The following is a 20,495-nucleotide window of genomic DNA, read 5'->3' on the forward strand; positions in this document are numbered from 1 at the left end:
GCACCTGCTGATGCCACACAAGCCTGGGATTTTATTGTGCTCCTGCAGGTCAAGGTCACGAGAGCGTGACGTTGGCGTCTCCGCGCACCTACTGTGCCGCGCCGGAGCCCCGGATGATAAATGTGCATTTCACTTATCACCTTGTTGTGTTTGTTGATTAAAGGTCCGAGATATTTCAGGACCTGACAATAGCAGTGATGTGTGGTCACAGTAATCTCCCACCGCCAAAGCGCCTTTTTTTGTTATTTTAGTTTTTCCTTTCTCGGCGCTCTCTTCTTATCTTACTCCAAAAATGCCTGACTTTGGCTTTCCTCTGCCAGCGCCGACTTCCCTCTCCCCGCGTCTGACCGCGGCGGCCCTCTCGGTTCCTGCTCGGGGTCGGCCGCCACGGATTCAGACGGAGGCGGTGGGCGCCTGTAGTGGAAATGCCTGTGGCTTATGTGCGTGTGTGTGTGTGTCTGAGTGTTTATAATATGCTTATTCTTGAGAAATAATCCGCTGCAATAGCATATTTATCGACTCAATTTCAGGAATTTACTGATGTAATGTGATCCTACAAAGCTGCTTTTTTTTTTTTTTTTTAAGTCTGGAGCAAAACCGGTTCATCCAAACCATTTCGTCATAATTAGTTATGCTAATAAAAGTGATTAATGTTGATTGGTGTTCATTTTGATAACAGAAAACTGTTTCTGTTTCTCTTTAGCTGTTTTCTTGTTGCAGTAACACACTAGCTGATCTGTTTGCGCTGTGTGGTTTAATCTAAGAGCCTGCATGGCTTCATGAGTAATTCAGCGAAAGTCTCTTGAGTCTTTTATAAAGATGAGCTTCTGCTCACTGAGTGCCAGGAATACTTCGCACATACTGTTGGTGCCTGTTAATGTTAATATTAGTTATGTTTGGACATCTTTCAAACGGCTGCCGGGATCACTGGCTCAGTCGAGGAAGTCATTTGGTTTAACAGGTGTTTATTAGAATAGTAACTAACAGCTTCGGTTCTGCTGGCAGTTGGTTCTTCAGGTTGGATGGAGGGATAGCAGCTGTTTTCACTTTCAACAAAAGTTAAATATCAATGCGCTGACAGACAATTCATGAATACGTTACCAGATTTAAAATATTAATCCGTTTCAGTTGCTTGACAGCTAAAAGTGTTCGCATTATGTTTAATGTTAATGTTAAATGCTGGCAGACGTCCAAGTGTTTGTCACATTACAAGATATTGTTACTCATGGCTATTGGAAGCAGGAGGCGACAGAATGAGGAACTCTGAGTTTCTCAGTCGATTTAGAAAGTTTTCAACAATTTTACATGCTACATAATCACAATGTATCATATTGAGTAATGTAACATTGGCTGTATTATTACAAAATCGAAAATTAAACATTGAAGTTGTTTAATTGTCTCTGATCACTTTTCACATCCATTCCCTTTCTGTGGGAATGATCTGGTTCACAGTTCCAGTCAGACCGACAGACGCAGTTGTGAAATACAGCAATAAACTTTTTTTAAAGTCTTTGTTGACGGAGTAAACCACAGGTTATATATACACTATGAATCTGTGTTTCTCCAGCTGAAATCAAGTCATTGTTGGAAAAGCACGCTGGTCTCCCGTATAGTTAGAATGCAGGCGTTTGGATTGTTTAATAAATTGTGGTTCATTCTGCTGTTGAAACTGGATGACATGCGGCAATTAGTGACGGTGATACGAGAAACACGCCGAGGCCCAATCTCAGGCGCAAATGCAGCCTTCGCACAAATAAAGGCCGCGAGTATCTGGGGCAGAAAGATTTTTGTCCAACTCTTTGTAAAAGCAGGCTGATTTCCCAGCAGTCTTTGGTGAGAAGCAGAAAACAGAGGCGGGTTATGAGACCGAACAATGAGACAATGTTAGCCAGGCATACACCGCATTCCACTCACTGTCTCAAACGGCTAAATTCGCTAAATTGCCTCATTAAAAGTGTAAAAACACTTTAGACAGTGATTAAACTGACTGTTGTGTTCCTGCTCTGCAGCCGCAAACTTTCCAGTTTGGTTAGTCTTGATGAGTCTCTGACTCTAAATATTGTGATAATTTATTGCAGCTTAATAGCGGGGCGGATCGACTTCAGCTTGTGTTCTCCGATTGTTAATATTTGTCACAACTCCTTGTTTATGTCTTCAAAGTTCACTGCCTGTCCAGCTTTAATAAATGGTGTATAGAAACACTCTTCATGGACGGTTCCTGTTAGCAAGCCTCAGTGGACTGTCTAATACGACCAAGAGTGGGGACCTTCTTCCCTGAAGTGCGTGCGCTTGCGTGCGTGCACTTGCGTGCGTGTGCGCGCGCTTGCGTGCGTGTGCGCGCGCTTGTTCTCCTGTGCACACACATGTGGGAAGGGTGTGCATGGCCACAGCTCTCAAAATAGCTTTCAGTCCTCCCCTCTCTAATTAGAGACATTTCAAAAACCCAGATTTTAATTTTAGACTAGTGGCGTTTAGACCACTTATGCAGACGCACACACACACACACACACACACACACACGAGTTTGGGTCAAACATGCACACTTTCCATATAAATAAATCTGATAGGTCACACACTTACACACTTGTGCATCTAAATCTGCACGCATGCACACACACACACACACACATGCAAAAACCACAAAGCCTGCCTCTCTGGTCCAGCCTGCTAACCCAGGCACAATGCAGTGTACTCTGTAATAAGCGGTTGCACATATCAGATGCAGGAGCGAACTCCCCACACTGGACCTGCAGGCACTTCAGCAGGACGATATAACTGCACCGTTTGCCTGCTATAAATCATCCAACTCATGTAATTTTTTTTTTTTTTTTTTTCACGTACTGAGTATGAGAAGAATCTTTTCCACTCCTTAATGTGGCGACTCGGCCCTCCTCTCTCCGTTTGATGACCGAATTACTCAATCAGTGTCTGCGAAATGATTTCTCAAAAAAAAAAAAAAAAAAAAAAAAAAAAAAAACATTATGCATGCAATTACATGGATGCTCCTTTCCATGACAGGCAGTTAATGGGGCCTGGAGTTTGGCGGCGTTCCCCGGTGGCTGCTCCGAGCCCTCTGGTGGATCGGCCACAATGGGCACATTCACATCTTGACATGCATTTGCTGCTAAAGTGCCTGTTGTGCTCGAGGGCATTTAGTCTCTCTGCTGCATTCAGTGCCGTGACTCTGTGAGGACGGGCTCAGGGTGCAGGGGTCTCTCCGCGCCGCTTGCGAAGGTGGCTCTCCGTCTTTCTACTACGAAAGGGTTAAGCTATTTGGATAGACCCGTGCGCTGAATAGTCAGACCCGGTCTGGAGGCCTCTTAGAAAGTACTTATTGTAACAAAGATGACACGACCACCTCCCAGTCTGAGAGATCTCTCTGGCTCCGCTCCCTTTTATTCCTCCCCCCTCCGCGTTCCTCTTCTTGTCTCTGTGAAAGTGTCCATTAGCAAAAAAAAAAAAAAAAAAAAAAGAGACTGAAAGATTTGAGTTACAATCCAGTGAATCGGGATGTTGAACGACACAAACACCGACTGTCAACAGCCGTGTAAACAGGCGACCGTCAACATCGTTGAGTTGGATAATTACACCATGAATCGAGTCAAAATATCCAGCAGATTTTAAACTGCACCCAGCACGGTAGCAGATCCATAGTCTGGAGCCGCACCACGGTCATTACACTGGGGAAGGTTGACAACATAAAATCTTTACAGTTTTTTTTTTTTTTATTTTTCTTTCCACAGCCTGCTTACACACAATTCCTCAAATTACAATTTACTTTTCCTAAAGTATACACACGGAAAAGCCACACTTAGCCAAGCCAAGCCTCAAACATCAGAGACAAAATTAAACACTTTATTCAAAACATGTTATCTTCCATCTACTTGCAGCTACTGATTATTCCTGCATTTGAATGACATACGGAAGCTGCCAAATGCAAAAATATCCCTGAAATATGTATAAAAAGTTCTAAACTCAAGACACAGAGTTTCATTTTATAAACAGTGTAGTTAAATCTCACAGGTTCAAATCAACTGTTGTGATCGGGATTCTCTGAGGTGTTATTGACAACATTATAATGTTTGTATATGACTGGACTGTGCAGGCGTACTGATGCTTCCAATGCAAAAACCTTTCAATTCTACATTTTAGATGTTTTAATATGCTACTTTAAGTGAAGAGGCTCAGGGAAAACATGCAAACCCCTCCCCTTAAAGGTTGAGCTATCAGACCTCAGTCACCGTGTTGCTTATGGAAAACGTGACTGAACTATTCAGGAATACTCGAGTCGAGAAGTTTTGAACTTTTGTCCGTACTTTTCTGTTTGTGCGTACGCAGTAATCTGCTGAGAAAAACCAGAAGCACTCAGAAGTGATAACATACTTTCAGCGATAATCGTACTAAATGGCTCCATGGCAGTTTATCACAGGGGTGAATTTGGAAGCATAATTCTGCCTCAGTGTTATATGCCCTCACTTTGTTAACAATAGACCTTTTTTCAGTTGGCTAGAAGTCTGTTAAGGTGGAAATGCTGACAGGAGCGATGCCTTCCAATAAGAAAAAGGAATTTCTAAGATAGCACTTGTATAGGTTCAGAAATGAATATATATTTTTTTAATATCTTTTACACTTTTGGTCTCATTTTGTGCACGGTGGAGCAGTGGTTAGCACTTTGCATTACAACGTGAATATTCCCAGTTCAGCTGGGCCTTTCTGTGAGGAGTTTGCATGTTGTCCATGTGTTTTCTTTTAGTTGTGATTCCAATTTTCATCTAATTAGCGGCTCGTAACTGCCCATAGATGTGTTTGTGCATGTGTGGGATTGCCTGTGTTTGTTCTGTGATGGACTGGCGATCAGTCCAGGGTGTGTGACCTCTTAATCCATAGTCAGAAAGGATCAGATTGGAGCTTTAGATCCTTTTAGGATCTTCAGTGTTTTGCTTATAGCTAATTTGAACGATTACTGTCCTGGCACATCAAGCAGTACAGCTTTTAATCCATCTTTTGGTTTTGACCACAGCGGTGTGAGTGTGATGTATAGATGAAGAAAGGAAACACTGCCATTACCCTCTCAGTTCTCCTGCTTATACTCCTAAATACAACATCGGTGGGGAGAATCAGGTCGAACAGAGAAGGGAAAGGTTTAGTTTTCGTCTGTGTGGCTCAACATATTAAAGCGCTCACACCCTGCTCTGCTCTTAGTTGAATAGCTGATAATGATATTGCTTTCAGCAGAGTTCATTTTCCCGGAGGCTGAACCCGTATTAGTTTTTATTGACGTGAATTGAAGCTGTGCTGTGACACAAAGCAGCATGCGCGTTACCAAAACTGGCATGCTAATTAAACTGGGCTTAATTCAATAATGGTGCTCTAAGACTCTCATTTAAAATCACTCTCATTATCTGGCTCCAAATGGTCTCTGGATTAGGACTGGATTTATGCCACGTTACCAATCTCTTTCAAGGGTTCTTGTCTTTCACCTCGCGTGTGGTCCTTGAGGGTAAGAGAGCAATCCAAAGTTAAATGATGTTTACACAGTGGCCCATTGGGTTGTTTTAACTCTTTATTACGCTGAACCCGCCCGTGCCCCCGTGTCTCTCTCTGACTCGGGGTGCAGGATCGATGCTCGCAGCACGACGGGCAGCGGAGGATCGATCGCTCTGCTGCAGCTCAAGGTGTTTTCCTGCAGGAATGATGTGCATTAAGTGGTTACTATTTTTTGCAGGCTAATACAAAGGTAATGAAAGCAGGCCCGCTTGGGGTGCAGATAAATTCTTATTAAAAATAAATCCCTCTTTAAGAGCTTTTTTTTTCTCTCTCTCTCTCCTGATTGTGGTTTGCAGAACAGGCCTGCAGCTACACTGGCCTCGCTGTTTGACTCCAGCATACCTAAATATTTAGAGGGTAATGGGACCAATGGAAATCAGCATTTTTTACTCAAGTGCATTTCATTCGTTTGCCAGAGTAAAAGCCAAACCAGGCTACAAGCATTTCCTGCAAATGCTTAAAACAAACAAAACAAAAAAGACATTTTGAGTATCTGCCAGTGAGGCAGGATGAAAAGTGAAGAGACACTGACACCAAGCCCTCAGTGCTGAGCAGCAGTAAACAGAACGCCCCGTTGTGCTGGAGCTTGCCGTGTTCGCTCTGCGGTTTCGGGCAGGAGATGGAAGGATGTGTTTTCCCGCCTCGGTCCGTCTGCAGCAGGTTGTGATCTGAAAGGCTCAGGAGTTGAGCTGCTCCCTGCACTGCAGCTCCCATCCAGCGCCGCTGCAGGCGCCATCCCTCACAGGGCTGATTGGCCCACAGTGACCCAAAACCAAAAACATCTGTCCAAAGCCTTCGACAGCCAGTTAGAGTTTACAGTACACACAGGTACACACACACACACACACACACACACCAAACGCCTGAGGCCGCTTGCTACACCCATCCAATGAAGAGTCAGGGCAACAAACGGAAATATGATTCGCAACATGCTGTCATGCCCCTCTGTGGTCCTCAAAGACTTTGCGGATTTCGGAAGCAAATTGAGCGAACCAGCGAAGCGAGTGGCACGGTGCAGGGAGGAGCCGCTGCGGTTTACGAGACAAGGCTCATTGTTTGTTTGCTTTTTACTTTTTCACACGGACCGTGCAGCAGCGAGGCTGCGAGCTGATAGGGAGAGTTGTGCCTCATGATTCTGGAACATCAATCAGGGGAGCGACGCTCAGACATTCAAAGATTGTTCATAAAATTATGCAATTATGCAAATCATACTTTACTGAAGTTCATTTGACTGCAGTGCCCTTCAAAGTAAAGGTGGTGAGATTCTATGTTAGAAAATTAAATACCTGTTATATATATTTAAGACATAAATCAAACTTGCATATGTACATGATCATATATACATATTATTAATTTACTTATGTACTTATGCACTTTAAACTTTATTTTGAACATGTGAACACAGTTAAACAATGAATAATGGTGACAATGAAACAATGAAAATGTTTCCATTTGCAGTTTCATAGAATAAATCAGTCTCTCCCTTGCCTAGATTTCATAGATTCATGCTCTGTTTTCTGTTTCTGCTTGCAACCACCTCTTTTTCATTTTCTTTCTACCTTCAGAGAGTTATGTCCTCATGAGAAATTTGTCTGCTTCAGTCTGGATATTCAGTATTCTGGAAGCCAGACAGAGCGTCATGAGGAACGGCGATTTGTCATCCATAATTTTAGGTAATAGAAAAACCTTAAAACATGAGGTACTGGTGTGTATGCACTGTTTGTGTAAAGACCGCTGCACAAGAGAAGTGTTTGTGTGTGTGTGTGTGTGCTTCTGTTTGACCTGGATCTTTTCATGTGACCTTCTGCTTTTTGATCTCCTCGTAAATGAATTACATGAAATGGTTGAACGGGGATCCTGACATGTGGTTCTGTTCTTTTTCTTTTTTCATGGATTAGATGGATTCAATTAACCCGTCTGATTTTGCGGAGGCCTTTGTGGTCTGAAAGGGTTAAGTGAATGAGAGACGGTAACTGCTGCTCTGCGATACCATCCGTAGTCTGGACTGAGTTAGCACACTGTTCGTGCCATGTACAATACGGCATTATAGCTCTTGAAAAGCAGATTAACTCAATCTGCCATCTGATCTGTCACTTATGTCGAGCAGAAAGAAGCCACTCATGTACAGTTAAGCCTCAGTAGCAAACATTCGGCCTCCGAGGAGCCTGGAGCTCGGCGGCGTCGGAGACGCTCATCCTCCCTGCTTGTTGCTGCGGTGGCGAGGCGACGCCCCCCCCCTCCTCTGCCTCAGCTGTCACCTGCCTTCAGACACTGCCCCGTCTGTCTGATGGCCGTCCAGGAAGCGCTCTCGCTGCAACCCCTGACCCCTGAAACCGGGTTCTGAATAAACAGCTAATTGGCTGGGTTTCCTGTTTAGCCTGATGGGAACGCCGACTATTTCTGTCTGTTTACAGACTTCGGCCTCTCTCTCTCTCTTTCTCAGAGTTCGACTCCCCGTATTGTTTATGAAAGAACAATGTCCCCCACTACAGCCCTGCTCCAAACATCAGGCTTCAGGGATTATACAGCAGTGTCCAGGCTCTGCAGCTCCCCGGCGTTCCTGGAAGTCTGCGCCTTTTGTTGTCCGTGGGAGGAATTCAGTTAGCTCATTTTGTGGTCTTTGTTTATTTACGAAAGGCAGCTTTCAAAGTCGGGGTGAGGAGAGGAACAAGCCAAATGAAATATTGTGGGACCAAATGTCTTAACTTGAGGACTATTGTGACATAATGAAATATCTAAATTTCATTTATGTTCTTTTCATATATATTGCACATGTGTACAACCTGAAATTAACACATCTGCACGTGCCTGGAGGAAACGTATGGACGGCCAGTGCTATAGAAGCTGGAGTTTCCGTTCCGTCTCTCTTTGACCTGCTTCCTGTCTTTTATCTGACCCGCGCATGCCACCACATTCATTTTTGTACCTGTAGGAAACTTGATTGAACCTCAGCTTAGCTTTTATAAAAGCTGCGTGCTGCTCGTTGCATGTCAGTTCGTTCAGTCTGCTCGTTTTTGTTTTTGGAACCGTTGCTACATGGAGCTGTTTAGATGTGACGTCAAGTCCTGCAGTATCCTCAAAATTGCATCCATATTGCGGGAACACGCTCAGAGCGGCGCTCGCCATTGACGATACCAAATTTTAACAATGACGACTGGTGAACTGAAATGAACCAAAATAAGATCCATGCCCCGCCGTGTCGCTTCCAAATTCTTCCCACTCCTTTTTGAACCTGCATAATTATCATCATCATTATTATTTTCCTTGTCTATTTGTAATTAAAACAAAAAAAGTTAATGTGTCGCAGCAGTACAGTTGCATGCACCATATGAAGTTTATTCAGCTGCTTGTTTTTGTCATAATCCACTGACTAATAGTATTTTTTCTCCTGCATAATAAGCTTAGTCAGAAAAGAACTAGCTGTATCTAAACTGCCTGTGTTGAATTAAATGGCTTGTTTCTTCGCCAGATGTGACTTTCTCTTCTCCTATCTGTATTGAATTATTCAGGCAGTTCCGGATCTTCTGCAGCTTTCATCTCGGGCCTGCATCCATTTATAGGAAGGGATTCTGTGCCCAAAGTCAAGCGAAAGACCTCAAGGCCTCGGAGCCAGAGGTTCAAATTGGGGCTATGCCACGAGAGGACGGCGCTCGTCTGACACTCGCAAATATCTTGACTTAATAGGCTTGATTTATTTCTAGAGCTCCGAGCAAATCTTTGTGTTCGTTATAATCACTGTAATCGTTGGTTTTATTTTGGCAGATATTGTTAGATATTGATTGATGTTTCCAGACCAAGTGTGATAGAATTTTTTTGACGTTGTTGGTTTGTTTTTTTTGTTTAACCTGTTCTTGAGTACTTTTAAATCATCTACTGTATATATTAGTAATGCTGAAGCTATTGAAGAAAAGTCGGCCCTGTTTATGCTGAGAGTGAACGATTAAATCTGGTCATTAAGGGAGCTGGAAGGCGCAGCGCTGAAGGCAGTGTTTTTATTGATGTGGCAGGAAACAGGGGGGGCCGACTGCTGCTGCTGAATCTGTAAATCTCACAGGCTGCTCACAGTCGGCTCCCTCTTTTAAAGGCGCACGCACGGCCCTCCTCTCGATTGAGAATGCACTTAATGTCACAAACAGCCCGTTAAGCGCCATGTGGCAGGGGCGAAGGCGATGTGAAGCTGAAGGGCGTGGTAATGATGACGGGCCGTCGCCAGCGCCAGCGCCGGGCGGACGTGGGCAGGTCAGGCCTGTGGATCCACAGGGCCACACGCTGTTGGAATACAAACAGTGTAATCTGCATCGCGCAAACTTTTTTTCCCCCATCGAAAATGAAAATGCACAAGTTTTCCACCTTCACCACCTCCTCTTTTCTTCACATGGGAGCGTCACACTTTCTAATTGGAAAAACCGTTGCAGTGAATGTAATCCAGCACGGCAGCAGTTCTGTTTCCAAAATTTTCACTTCAACAAAGACCCAGTGTTGTGGAAACTGACATTTTTAACTTAATATGCCCGATTGTATGACTGCTTTCAGTGCATCTCCTCCTGCCTAAAAGTGACTGGAGGGAAATCATTTTTAAAAGATTATTGTGCTTGTGGGATACTAGAAAGAGTCATTACAACCATCCATAAGGCTGTAAAAATAGGCGCACATTTCCAAACATGTCATCTAGAAACACAGTGGAGACGGTGCAGTTTCAGTCAAACCTAACATTTAACTTAAGCTTTTTATTCTGTCCGTTATCATAGACGTTGTATTTAGCATATTGCACAAAATTGTTTCTCATTATCTTTATTTTGTCCTTCAACTGGGAGTCAGTCTCAGTAATGAGGTGAATGATTATACTTTGAATTGACTGGATATAAGTCAGTTTGTACCTAATTAACATCCTGGTTTGTTTATTTCATTGATTTTTGTATTGTTCTTAATTATTTATGGCCGTTTGATTTTTTTGGAATAGTGAACCCGAAACTGATTTATCTGGTGCATTTTCATTGCTACAACAGTCTCAAATTTCTTTTCGCAGTCAGTCACATTCACATATTCAGACACACACTCATGGTGATGACTACCATGCAAGGTTTTGGACACACTTCAGGGTTTTCAGTACACATCAACACGTGGACAGAGCAAAATGGGGGATTAAAAGACCAATTGAACCACTGCTGCCCACGTTAAGACTTCCGTGCCCTTCTAAGCGCTCAGTTTGGGCACCGGTGGAATAAAATAGCTGTTAATTCAGTTAATTTGGGTGTGAAATCTAAGACGGGACGGATCTGATACGTCACAAGTCAACCAGCTCTGAACTCCCCGGAAGCATAGTCCTGACCAGTGCCTCGAAATAGACCCACTTTTGTATAATTTTCACACGTTTCTGTCAGACAAAGCAATCGCAGCCTGACGTCCGCAGCCTTTCGCCCCCTGGCCCGAAAACAGTCCCATAAGCCAAGCGATTTGCCAGGAGATAAAGAGCAAATGAACACGGCCTGTGCAGCCGTTCGTTTGATGTGGAGGGACGTTCGTTTGATGTATGCGGAATGATTATGGAGATTACAGCCTCCCGCCTCATCTTGATGTCCTATTCTGTCTTAACACTTATTGGAAACATCTTTGGCTGATGTCTCTGGTCCGGCTAATCTCTCATGTGACTGCAGCACCAAGAGGACATTTTCTTTTTGCTTTCATCCTTCCAGTGTACTTCACGGTGTGTCTGGTTTAACCCGAACTCTCCCTAAAGATACTAATAGTGTGTATTTGAGCTTCATTGGCTTGTTCGTGGAACATTTCTAACAACACTGTTTGGTCCTTTTTTTTACAGGATACTGAGTCACAACAAAATCCAAGTTCTCAAAAATGGATCCTTCTTTGGACTTTATGCTCTGGAAAAACTGTGAGTAGCCTGTTTCTTATTATGCAATTTCTGTCAGATTTTCACCTTCTGCAGATGCTCTGCTGTTGTGTTTATTGTTTGCATTGGTTCTATGTCATACAACCATGTGACGGCTGCCTTCCTGGCCCTCCTCCGGTCTCTGGCTGAGCGGAGACGTAAAGACAGGGTATCAGAGGAGATCTGAGCTGAATCTCTGCGGCTCTGTTCACAAAGATCCCATCACGGGCACCTTTCCAGCTGGGAGGATGATAGATTTAGACTTGCTATCACAGATTTATGTTGAAAACCTCACATAATTACACTTCAGTCCTTCATTATCAAGTAAGCCCCACTACACAGGACAAGATAAGAGCGATCTCTGGCAGGAGGTGTGTGTTGGCAGTTTCGCCTGAGGCTTGCAGACAGTCTGGCCCTCCTCAGTAGCATCCTAATCTCTCTGAATGAGGTGTGAGACAAGTGAAAGATGAGATTAGTTTTTAAGACTTATGCTTTTATGCAAGAGCACCTCTGGGGACAATCAGACAGCAACCGTGTTGGGAACTGCCATTTGTTCCTCTGAACGAAATTAACTTTTGTATATGTTTGTCCAAACTTGTTCCAGATTACATTAGCTCATCAGTTATCCAGTGTTTTTCATGGTTTTTCTCTCTTCCCATTTGTTTTTCAAATACCTAAATTATTTCAACGATGTCCTCACTGTTAAACCATCATCGTTCAAATACTGACAATTACTGGATATATTGTAATTACATTTATCCTCCGGAGGATAACTTGCAGACGGATTGAGCAATGTGTCTTTTTCTCAACCGTTTCATGCTTGAAAGCTCTTTTTTTGTTTTAAGAAGCATCCAGAGAGAAAGACACTGTCCTTGTCTCCCCCCTTGGATACGCTGAATATGAGACACGCATGTTTCCCACCAAAGACAATGTTTCCAAGGTGTGCAGTTTCACACAGCGTCGCAGTAAAGCTTTATGGCAACAACCCACATGGTGCGGCTTTCAGTCTGGATACTGTAGACCCACTTATTTTGTTGGAGAGGAAAGGGTGGGTAAGTTGAAGACATATTAGTTCCACATGCCACTTGAAGCTACCACCCATGAAGCTAACAAGCTTCTCCGAAATGTTGAAAGAAAGAAAAATATGGTAATTTGCTGCAGTTGTTAGCTTGTTAGTACCTACCTACCGGCGCTCGCACCAGACGTGCCAGTTGAGAACAAAGGCTAAATTTGCTGAAATTGCTGTTTTTTTTCTTTTTTGAATGTCTGGCATGAGCACGACATGGGCGAATAGTTTCAAGGCCAAGTTGCCAGTTCTCTGGCAAGGACGGTGATGGAGCTGTGGAGAGGAAGACGCCACGGCCACGGCTTCGATAATAACCGTTCTAAAAGTGAAACCAAAGTGAATCTGCCGCTCAGAGCGTTTGATGTAAAATAAGCTGACGCTGCTTGTTTTTTTTTAAGTGCAGACAAGGCTCCCCGTAGCTCCGCAGGGTCGACGGGTCGGGTAACCTGAGCTTACCCGTGAACTGGCCCCCCTGTACCTGAAGCGGTGATAAAACCGGCAGGGTGCAGCAGGGCGGAGCGTTCCTGGACGCTCAACTGAAGGAGCTGTCTGACAGACACAGAGCAGCTCCCTCACTCAGTCAATCACCGACACTTGCTCGCGCTCTAAAGTCAAAGAGGTAGGCGTCTGGCGTAAGGAGAGGATTTAGCTAACGTAAATCATGCAGGCTTCATTTCACTCCTCTGCCTCAAACCTCTGCTGGCTCTGACACACAGCGGTGGAGGTCTGCTCACTCACGCTGACAACTTTAACCTTTAATTGAGTCCTGCATGGCTTACAATTACATCTGAGCTCATGAGAAAACTGCTGTCTGTTGTAAAATGTAGAGCATTAAAACTTTTAATGGCACAGAAGATGAATTCAGATTTGATTTTATAAAGAAGGGTTTTAATGTGTTTGTGTTTGTGTAAGATTTCAGTTTTCGGCTCTGTCCCTTTAGCCTCCCCAGGTCTTGTCATTGTTTCCAGTGTAAAGTCTACATGTGCTTGTCATTTGCAGCAGTAGTGAACAGTTACTCATATTATGTGGTCAGTGCTGTAATCAAAGGCCAGCCCACTAGGGCTGAGTAAACACACATCAGGGAGTTACACTGCATCTCATCCCCTATATGAACGGGGTAAACAGCGGAGTCTGCTCCCTGCGCACGCCTGCGCGACCAGCAGCGCACACAAACCTCTCAGCCCACCTCTGTTGTGAGTTCAGTGTGTGCTGTAACTCCTGCGCATTTCCTAGTATGGCCACCGTCGCTTCAGATGTGTCTGCGAACTCTCTCAGCGGACGCACGGCCTCATCCACGCGCTCAAGCCAGACTCCGACTCAGAGTTGAGTATAGTCTGGTCTGCTGCTGCTAGCGGGGGGATCGCAGCTCCGGGGCAGGCGGCCTTCCTCCGGGCTTGAGCCAGACGCGGCAGCAGTCTGCACAGTTCGCCCTTTCATTGGGACAAACCTCCTCAAAGCCACTGTTGCCTTCATAACCTGCCAAACCACCCAAGTACAGAGGAGCAATTTAGGCTTGTTTGTTTTTGCCCTCTTACTGGACTACTGTGTTTTTGTAGCTCTTTTAAATAGGCTCACCATCCAACAGCTACATTTGGATCCTGGAATACCTTATTTCTTTCCAGCTCTCGAGGCGCACCAGCTGAATCATACCTTGCTTCTGTGGTCAAGCTTGGTACGAGTGAAAAAGAGTTACATTTGAACGCACCGCCTCGAGGCCTTCGGCGCTGCTCTCGTGTACCTATTTGAGTACCTCCACCTTTGTGCACACCCTTTTTTGGGGGCGAGGTTTCGCTGGCAGCCGCGTTAACGAGCCGGGCCCTTTATGAGTCGTGGACGGATCCCAACAGCCTGTCTTGCGCTGATTTGAGGCAAGGTAATGAGAATAATGAGCAAAGAAGGCCGAGGCAGTCTGGCTCTTGTCCAGCTGGGCCCCACTGCACCATGGGACACAGGACAGGCAGGCAGGGCACAAGGGGCCCTCATTACCAGGTCTGTTCACCCTACGGGGAGAGAAGGAGCAGCGATGATGATGGATGAGGGAGCAGCAGGGCGTTTGTTGTGAACAGGTCTGAAAGGCAGGGGCAAGACTTGTGGTTAGAACTGTTCAAAACATCAAGGTGTTGGCAGCATGACAGATTTTTATCAGTGTAAGACTGAAATTACTCCTACAGTTTAGATCTACTTTATGTGAATGTACTCCTACTTATTGCTTAGTGGAGGATTACGCACAGGAAACATATTTAAAGATAATAGAAAACTTCCTCTTGACTCGTTTCAACTTTATTCAAGAGCAGGAAATAAGGAGTTTCTTGTGATATATCATCGTGGAGCAACTGGGATTAAGATTTACAGCGAAACCTGTGACCAATAAGTCACAGAGAGCATGAGAATGTGCAGATATGTTTGGAAAACGTCTCCATAATTGAACTTATACAATTCTAACAGTATGGTTATGAATGACTCGGGTAGTTCTCCACTTAATGACTTGATAGTATCTGTTTCATAAACAGGCCGCTCAGTCTTTGCCTGTGTCTCTCGCAAACCGACCTTGAGATTGCCTCTGCCATTCTGAGCGGCCGGGGTTAGGAAGGAGTCCAACTTAAACAACTTTACCATCTGACACAGGGGAAGTGGAGCCGAGATGGCTAAAGATGGTATGGTGGTGGCTCGAGTGAGCGGGGAAAGAGAGGAAGGAGGAGGAGGGAGGGAGGAAGGGAGAGAAGGAAAGCACACTCCTGCAGTTTGTCTTATATAAACCTCAAGTTGTTTTCCTTAGCGGGAGATTAACATTATTTCCACACAGGCTAAAAGAATTACATTGATGAGTGGGAACAAAGCAGGGCTGAGCGGCGCTATAGCATGTAAAAAACGGTGAGAATGTGTAGACATGGCAAGGAGCCCTTCTGTCTAGACCAGGCTGGGTTCTGAGCAGTGCTCAGGGCAGCTGTGGAGGCTGCACACGGGACTCTTGTCCCCCCCCCCCCGTCTCACAGGAAAATGAACATTTATGTTTGTGTGTTTTCCCGCACACGCCATCGAGTGGCTGCCGGTTAGGCAACGGTCACCTAATGAGAGTGCATGACATTAAGGGGCGGAGTGGGTGAGGAAGGGGTTAAGCGTGCTGGAGAGTGGAAACAGAAAGGGGGTGCTGCTGGAGTTGATAGACTCCAGATGTGTCTTTCAGATAAACTGAAGGAACGGGGTGTGTTTGTATTGCAAGCCTAGCTCAGTCATGGCTCTGGGGGTTTATTGAAACAGCGAGCGAGCCCCCTCATAAGCCCATTACCAAATTGTACGCTTTATATGCCAGTAACTCTCGCTCACACACTCTTTCGGCAAAACTTGATATGGTTTCAATGGCTTTTTCCTGCAGAGGAACTTGAGCTTTCTCTGGACTTACTTCCCCCCACTTCCGTTTGTGTTCCTTTTCTGCTTTATTTTTGCATCTGCCCCCTCCCATCGCACAGGGTCTTTCACTGTTCCTCCCCTTTGACACTCTCTGCTGTAGTCCACCTACTGGCTGAAAATATCTTTTCTTGGACGATTTCAAGTTGCTCGCGAGTTTCTTTCCAAGATGATGTTATTTCATATTAAATCAATTTGACACACTGAATCTGTGCTGTGATTAAATATTGGAAGGATTTACAGCTTTTTCGCTGTTCAGGAAACGGTCTCCTTTGACTCAGAAATATTTGACTTCACGTGACGATCGCTCTACTTAGCTTCTGTGGTTTCACATCATTTTCTTTCTGGTAGGTCTCATGAAAAATCAGCAAGAGTGGCAAAATCCTCGCCATCCAAATGCCTTCACCCTCCTGCTCGGCTGCTCTCAATGCCAGACCTGGAGTCAATATTGGTCCATGCTTCCAGTGTTTTCCTTGGCAGAATGTGCTTGAAATTCTCTTGCTCTGGAATATAGAAACATATAATCAACTCAGGGAACTGTACATTTGAAATAAATGTGCGCTGCTATTTCTGTGGCCCTCACTGTGCACTTAACTGTTGATCCATGATTGCACCATGAAAAACGAGCAGGTTGCTATAGGTCCTCACCTTCGCTCGTAGGTCACCTGCTGAACCATAAAAGAAGAAAATCAGGGACCAGATGAGTGCCGTCAGGAGCTATATACTGAGCAAAATACACAGCATCCCTGATTTTAAAAGAAAAGTTCTCTTCATTCCATTTAGCTAAAACATTTTCCACATGAGCGCAGACATAAAAGGTGATTAGGTATGCTCAATCTGAGAGGAACCAGGAAAAAAAATAAAGAAAATAATCTGGGGAAGGGACAGCAAAGCAGGAAATTAGTAGAAAAACAAGACCTCTGCAGATCCTGGTTTCCTGTTTTGGGGGGAAGGCAGGAGTACGGTTTGGGCCTGTGCTACAGAGCCCCCATTGTGAGCAAGTGTGTTGAGGAGCGGGGAGGTGGGGTCTCCGGGGCCAAACACAGGAACGATTTTGCCTCATACTGAATCCCCTAACCCACCTGCCCCTCCCTACAGGGGAAAGCTAGCCAGTGAAAAAAAAGGAGAAAAAGGAAACTGTAAAAATAAACGAGCTCGGGCCACGGAAAGAGACGCCAACCAGACAGGAAATGACACGCAGCACAAAAATGGTCTCCACTGACCTCCGTCAGGAACCAAGGTGCCAGTCAACCTCCCATTTGCCCTTTTTCCAGAAAACCTAAGTTTTTTTGTTTGGAAAAACTTATATTGGGCTGAACCAAGAGAAAAGTATGATTAAAGCATAGAAACAAAACCTGTAATTCCACTTTTTTCCATTAAAAAAAAAAAAAATCCTGCAACAAGAAATTCTTGATTCCAGTCTGGTGATAATGAGCAGCCATTCCCTGGCTTCAGTCCTTTTCTCAGCTCCCTCCAGAGCCGGGGCCTAAACAATGTCAGCACTCCAGTCCCCGCTGCTGCGCTCCCTGATAATGGAGCACTCCATGTCTGGAGCGCTTTATAGACCATATCTTCATTATTACCCTCTCGTTGCCCTACAAGCACATCGCTCCTCTCCAGTCTGCTTGGGGCCCAGGTGCTCATCCTCTATACCCACCCAGCAATGACTCTTCAGAATGGCAGAGGACCAGCCCCATTGATCAAGAGGAGTTTGTTGCGGAGAAAAAAAGACATTCTTAATGGCAGGCTCTGGTGTTAGGCCCAGTGGCAGCAGACAATGGCCCCTTTTGGGCTGGGAGCGAGCTCGAGTCTGTCACAATCCAATCGCACAGGCCACATGTGGCGAAGGGGATAAAGCACTGCACTCAGAAGGTTACAAAGCATAACTCAAAAGGAAAAAAAGCCAGAGTCATAATAATAATGCGTCACAGCCAATCATGTCGCTTTCAGAAGAACTGCAAAGCTGCTAAAATAATAGTTACAGTTTAAACTTTTAGGATTTCAGGCAGCGACGTTTTGGTGTTCAGCGAGCGTGAGGCTTTGAAGCAATTCTTGTCCGTGCTATTATCCCCTCGCATGGTGACAGCTGTTGTCATCAGTGTCGAGGCCGCTGAGCTGTGAAGCTGTTGTCAGAGAGGGCGCTCTCCACTCCAGAGGGCACACAGACAAGTCATCGCCTGAGTGTGAGGCCTGCCGGAGCGGCCGCGCGGGCCGCGCTGCGCGCTCCAAATAAAGCTGGAAGCAAATCAGAGAGTGGCGGGGGGGGGGGGGGGGGGGGCTTGCAGCCGAGATCCAGCTCGGATCGCGGCGGTGAGCAGCAGCTGACGTTTGAGGGCTTGGCCGGCGCTGCGAGTGCCGCCGAGGCCGGGGAGCTCCTTCAAATTCCCCAACCTGGTGATAAGAGACTGTATCGCTAGCAGTGGACTGTTGATACGCCTCGGACCGAAGCACGCACAGGGCGCACGGCTTTCAAGGCAGATATAGACAAGTATAGTATAGACAAGTTTAATGTAACTTTAGTGTCAGTCCTAAAGGTCGTGAAGCAACATGGCAAAAGTACAAACTGATAATAATAATGAATGAATTCACATGCTGTTTTAGTTTCATTATACAAAGTCAGATTAAAACATCTTGACGAAGGGTTGAGGCCTTGAAAATGATTGGAAATGAGCTATTTACTTTTTCATACGTTGCTAGATATTGGATGTAAAAAGTGTCTCATCATAAATTCAGGAAACTCCCTCAAAAACGGCTGTGTTGATGTTCGGCACTCAGCTGTGTTATTATTGTATTTCTGTCCGGAGCTGAACTATGAGCCGAACTGTCAGTCTGATTCACTTGATTATCCGGATGCCAGTGGTTCTTGAAAGAAACAGATTTGTGAACTAATTACGAGAGGAGATAGCAACAAGATAGAAGAGTACCGGCGGGAGCAGACGGCTTTAAAACCGGCAAAAGCTAATGCTGCAGCTTCATCACGGGTACTATGAACAGAAGTTGTTCTTAAAGTTACTCACACTTAGACATCTTTCTCATTGCTGTCAGGAGGACTGAGTTAGCTCTGGATTAATGAGGCTGCCCTCATGAAATATATGAGCAAGTAAGAGAGAGAGAGACAGAGAGAGAGAGAGAGGGAGAGAGCGAGCAGCTCTGCAGCTTTACAATATCAGACAGGTGACAAGTAACAAACCCAATGAAACTATTCATTTTATAACTGCGTTCAGAGACATAATACTGCTAAAAGGAATAGCACTACACTTATTGAAACAGTGTTGTGCATTTTCTATAAGGAGAAATAAAGAAAAAACACAGAAACAAGATTTCTTGGCTTTTAACCATTATTAATATTACTTTATGACTTTTTTGTGTTCAAACATGGGAAGAAAATGTAAAAATCTGTCAGAATACTGAAGCCTGATGCCTGGGGAAAGAAAAAAAAATCTAAAAATACTTTCTACTTTTGCCACATTTGCTATTGAATGATGGATGTTTGGAGAAGGCAGGTAAAGCAAATAAAATAAGTGAAGGTGAAGTAATGAATTAAAAAAATGAAAACAGTAAATAACAGTGAATAGAATATTATGTAACATATAAAATCAAACAGGTACACCCACCTGTAGCAGATTATCTGCCTCCATCTGACCCTGTTTCCTGCGTCTTCTGCTGCTACGTCCACTGTCCTGATTCAAATCTTCTCTGGTCTTGGAGTCTTGTCGTACCTGAGCAGCACGATTCCATTTTCGTGGAAATTATAGATTAGCATAGAAACATTTCTGTTGCCGTGTGTATGATTGCAATTGTTTGACTCCTGGTGAAGATTTCACCATGCAGGGTGAAATGCAAGGTTCATGTAAAATAAGGCTGTAGGTGAAAAAAAGACAGTTCAAACACTTGCATAGTTTTAAACTAAACTACTATTCTGAAAACTGTGATTTGCTTATTAATGAATCCTCTGTTTCTGTATTTGTTTTGGTAATTTTCTTGATATTAAGTATATCTGTATTTGTGCCCCTCACCTGTAATAAAATACACCACTCAGTGTAGAACCACATCATGTTCTCAGTAAAATGAGCAGCAGTTTGCATTCTTTAACAAGCACAGGATGACAGAAGAAACTTTTTAACCCTTACTTTCTGATATAAATGCAAATAAATGGAGTAATACTGTTTATGTGTCGATTAGAAATCACAATGATTCTGCTTTACCTGTATTATATTTTGAATCCATCTCTAAATGAATATGTCAGAGGACCTACATGCAGGTCAGTGTTACAGAGCAACCACATGCTTGTGTGTGTGTGTGTGTGTGTGTATGAGTGTGAAAGGGGCAGACAGAGAGGGAGGGGCAGACCTCAGAGAGAGGAAATAGTGGGCAGTGCCTCGTCTTTCATCGCCGCACTAATGAGCCCCGGGACACGCAGACTGGAAACAGCAGTATTGTTCTCTCCCTGCCCTGGTCAACAAATCCCATACAGCTACTGACACACAGGGACACATGTATATTCAGCGCGGGACATAGGCACACAAAGATAACTACACACAAGGCCTCTCGCACACACATATAGGAGGGTACTGTTGTTCTCTTGTGCAA

General features: G+C 44.5%; 1 protein-coding gene across 1 annotated transcript in view; it reads left to right on the plus strand.

Moving 5' to 3' along the window:
- Positions 1 to 20,495, plus strand: part of adgra2 (adhesion G protein-coupled receptor A2) — a 36,736-nt gene that overhangs the window by 5,120 nt on the left and 11,121 nt on the right. The window contains exon 2 of the mRNA XM_030105275.1: positions 11,366 to 11,437. Within this exon, the coding sequence (XP_029961135.1) occupies positions 11,366 to 11,437 (72 nt within the window). The remainder of the gene's footprint in view (positions 1 to 11,365; positions 11,438 to 20,495) is intronic.

The sequence above is a fragment of the Salarias fasciatus genome, chromosome 12, assembly GCF_902148845.1.
Source record: "Salarias fasciatus chromosome 12, fSalaFa1.1, whole genome shotgun sequence".
Lineage (NCBI taxonomy): Eukaryota > Metazoa > Chordata > Actinopteri > Blenniiformes > Blenniidae > Salarias > Salarias fasciatus.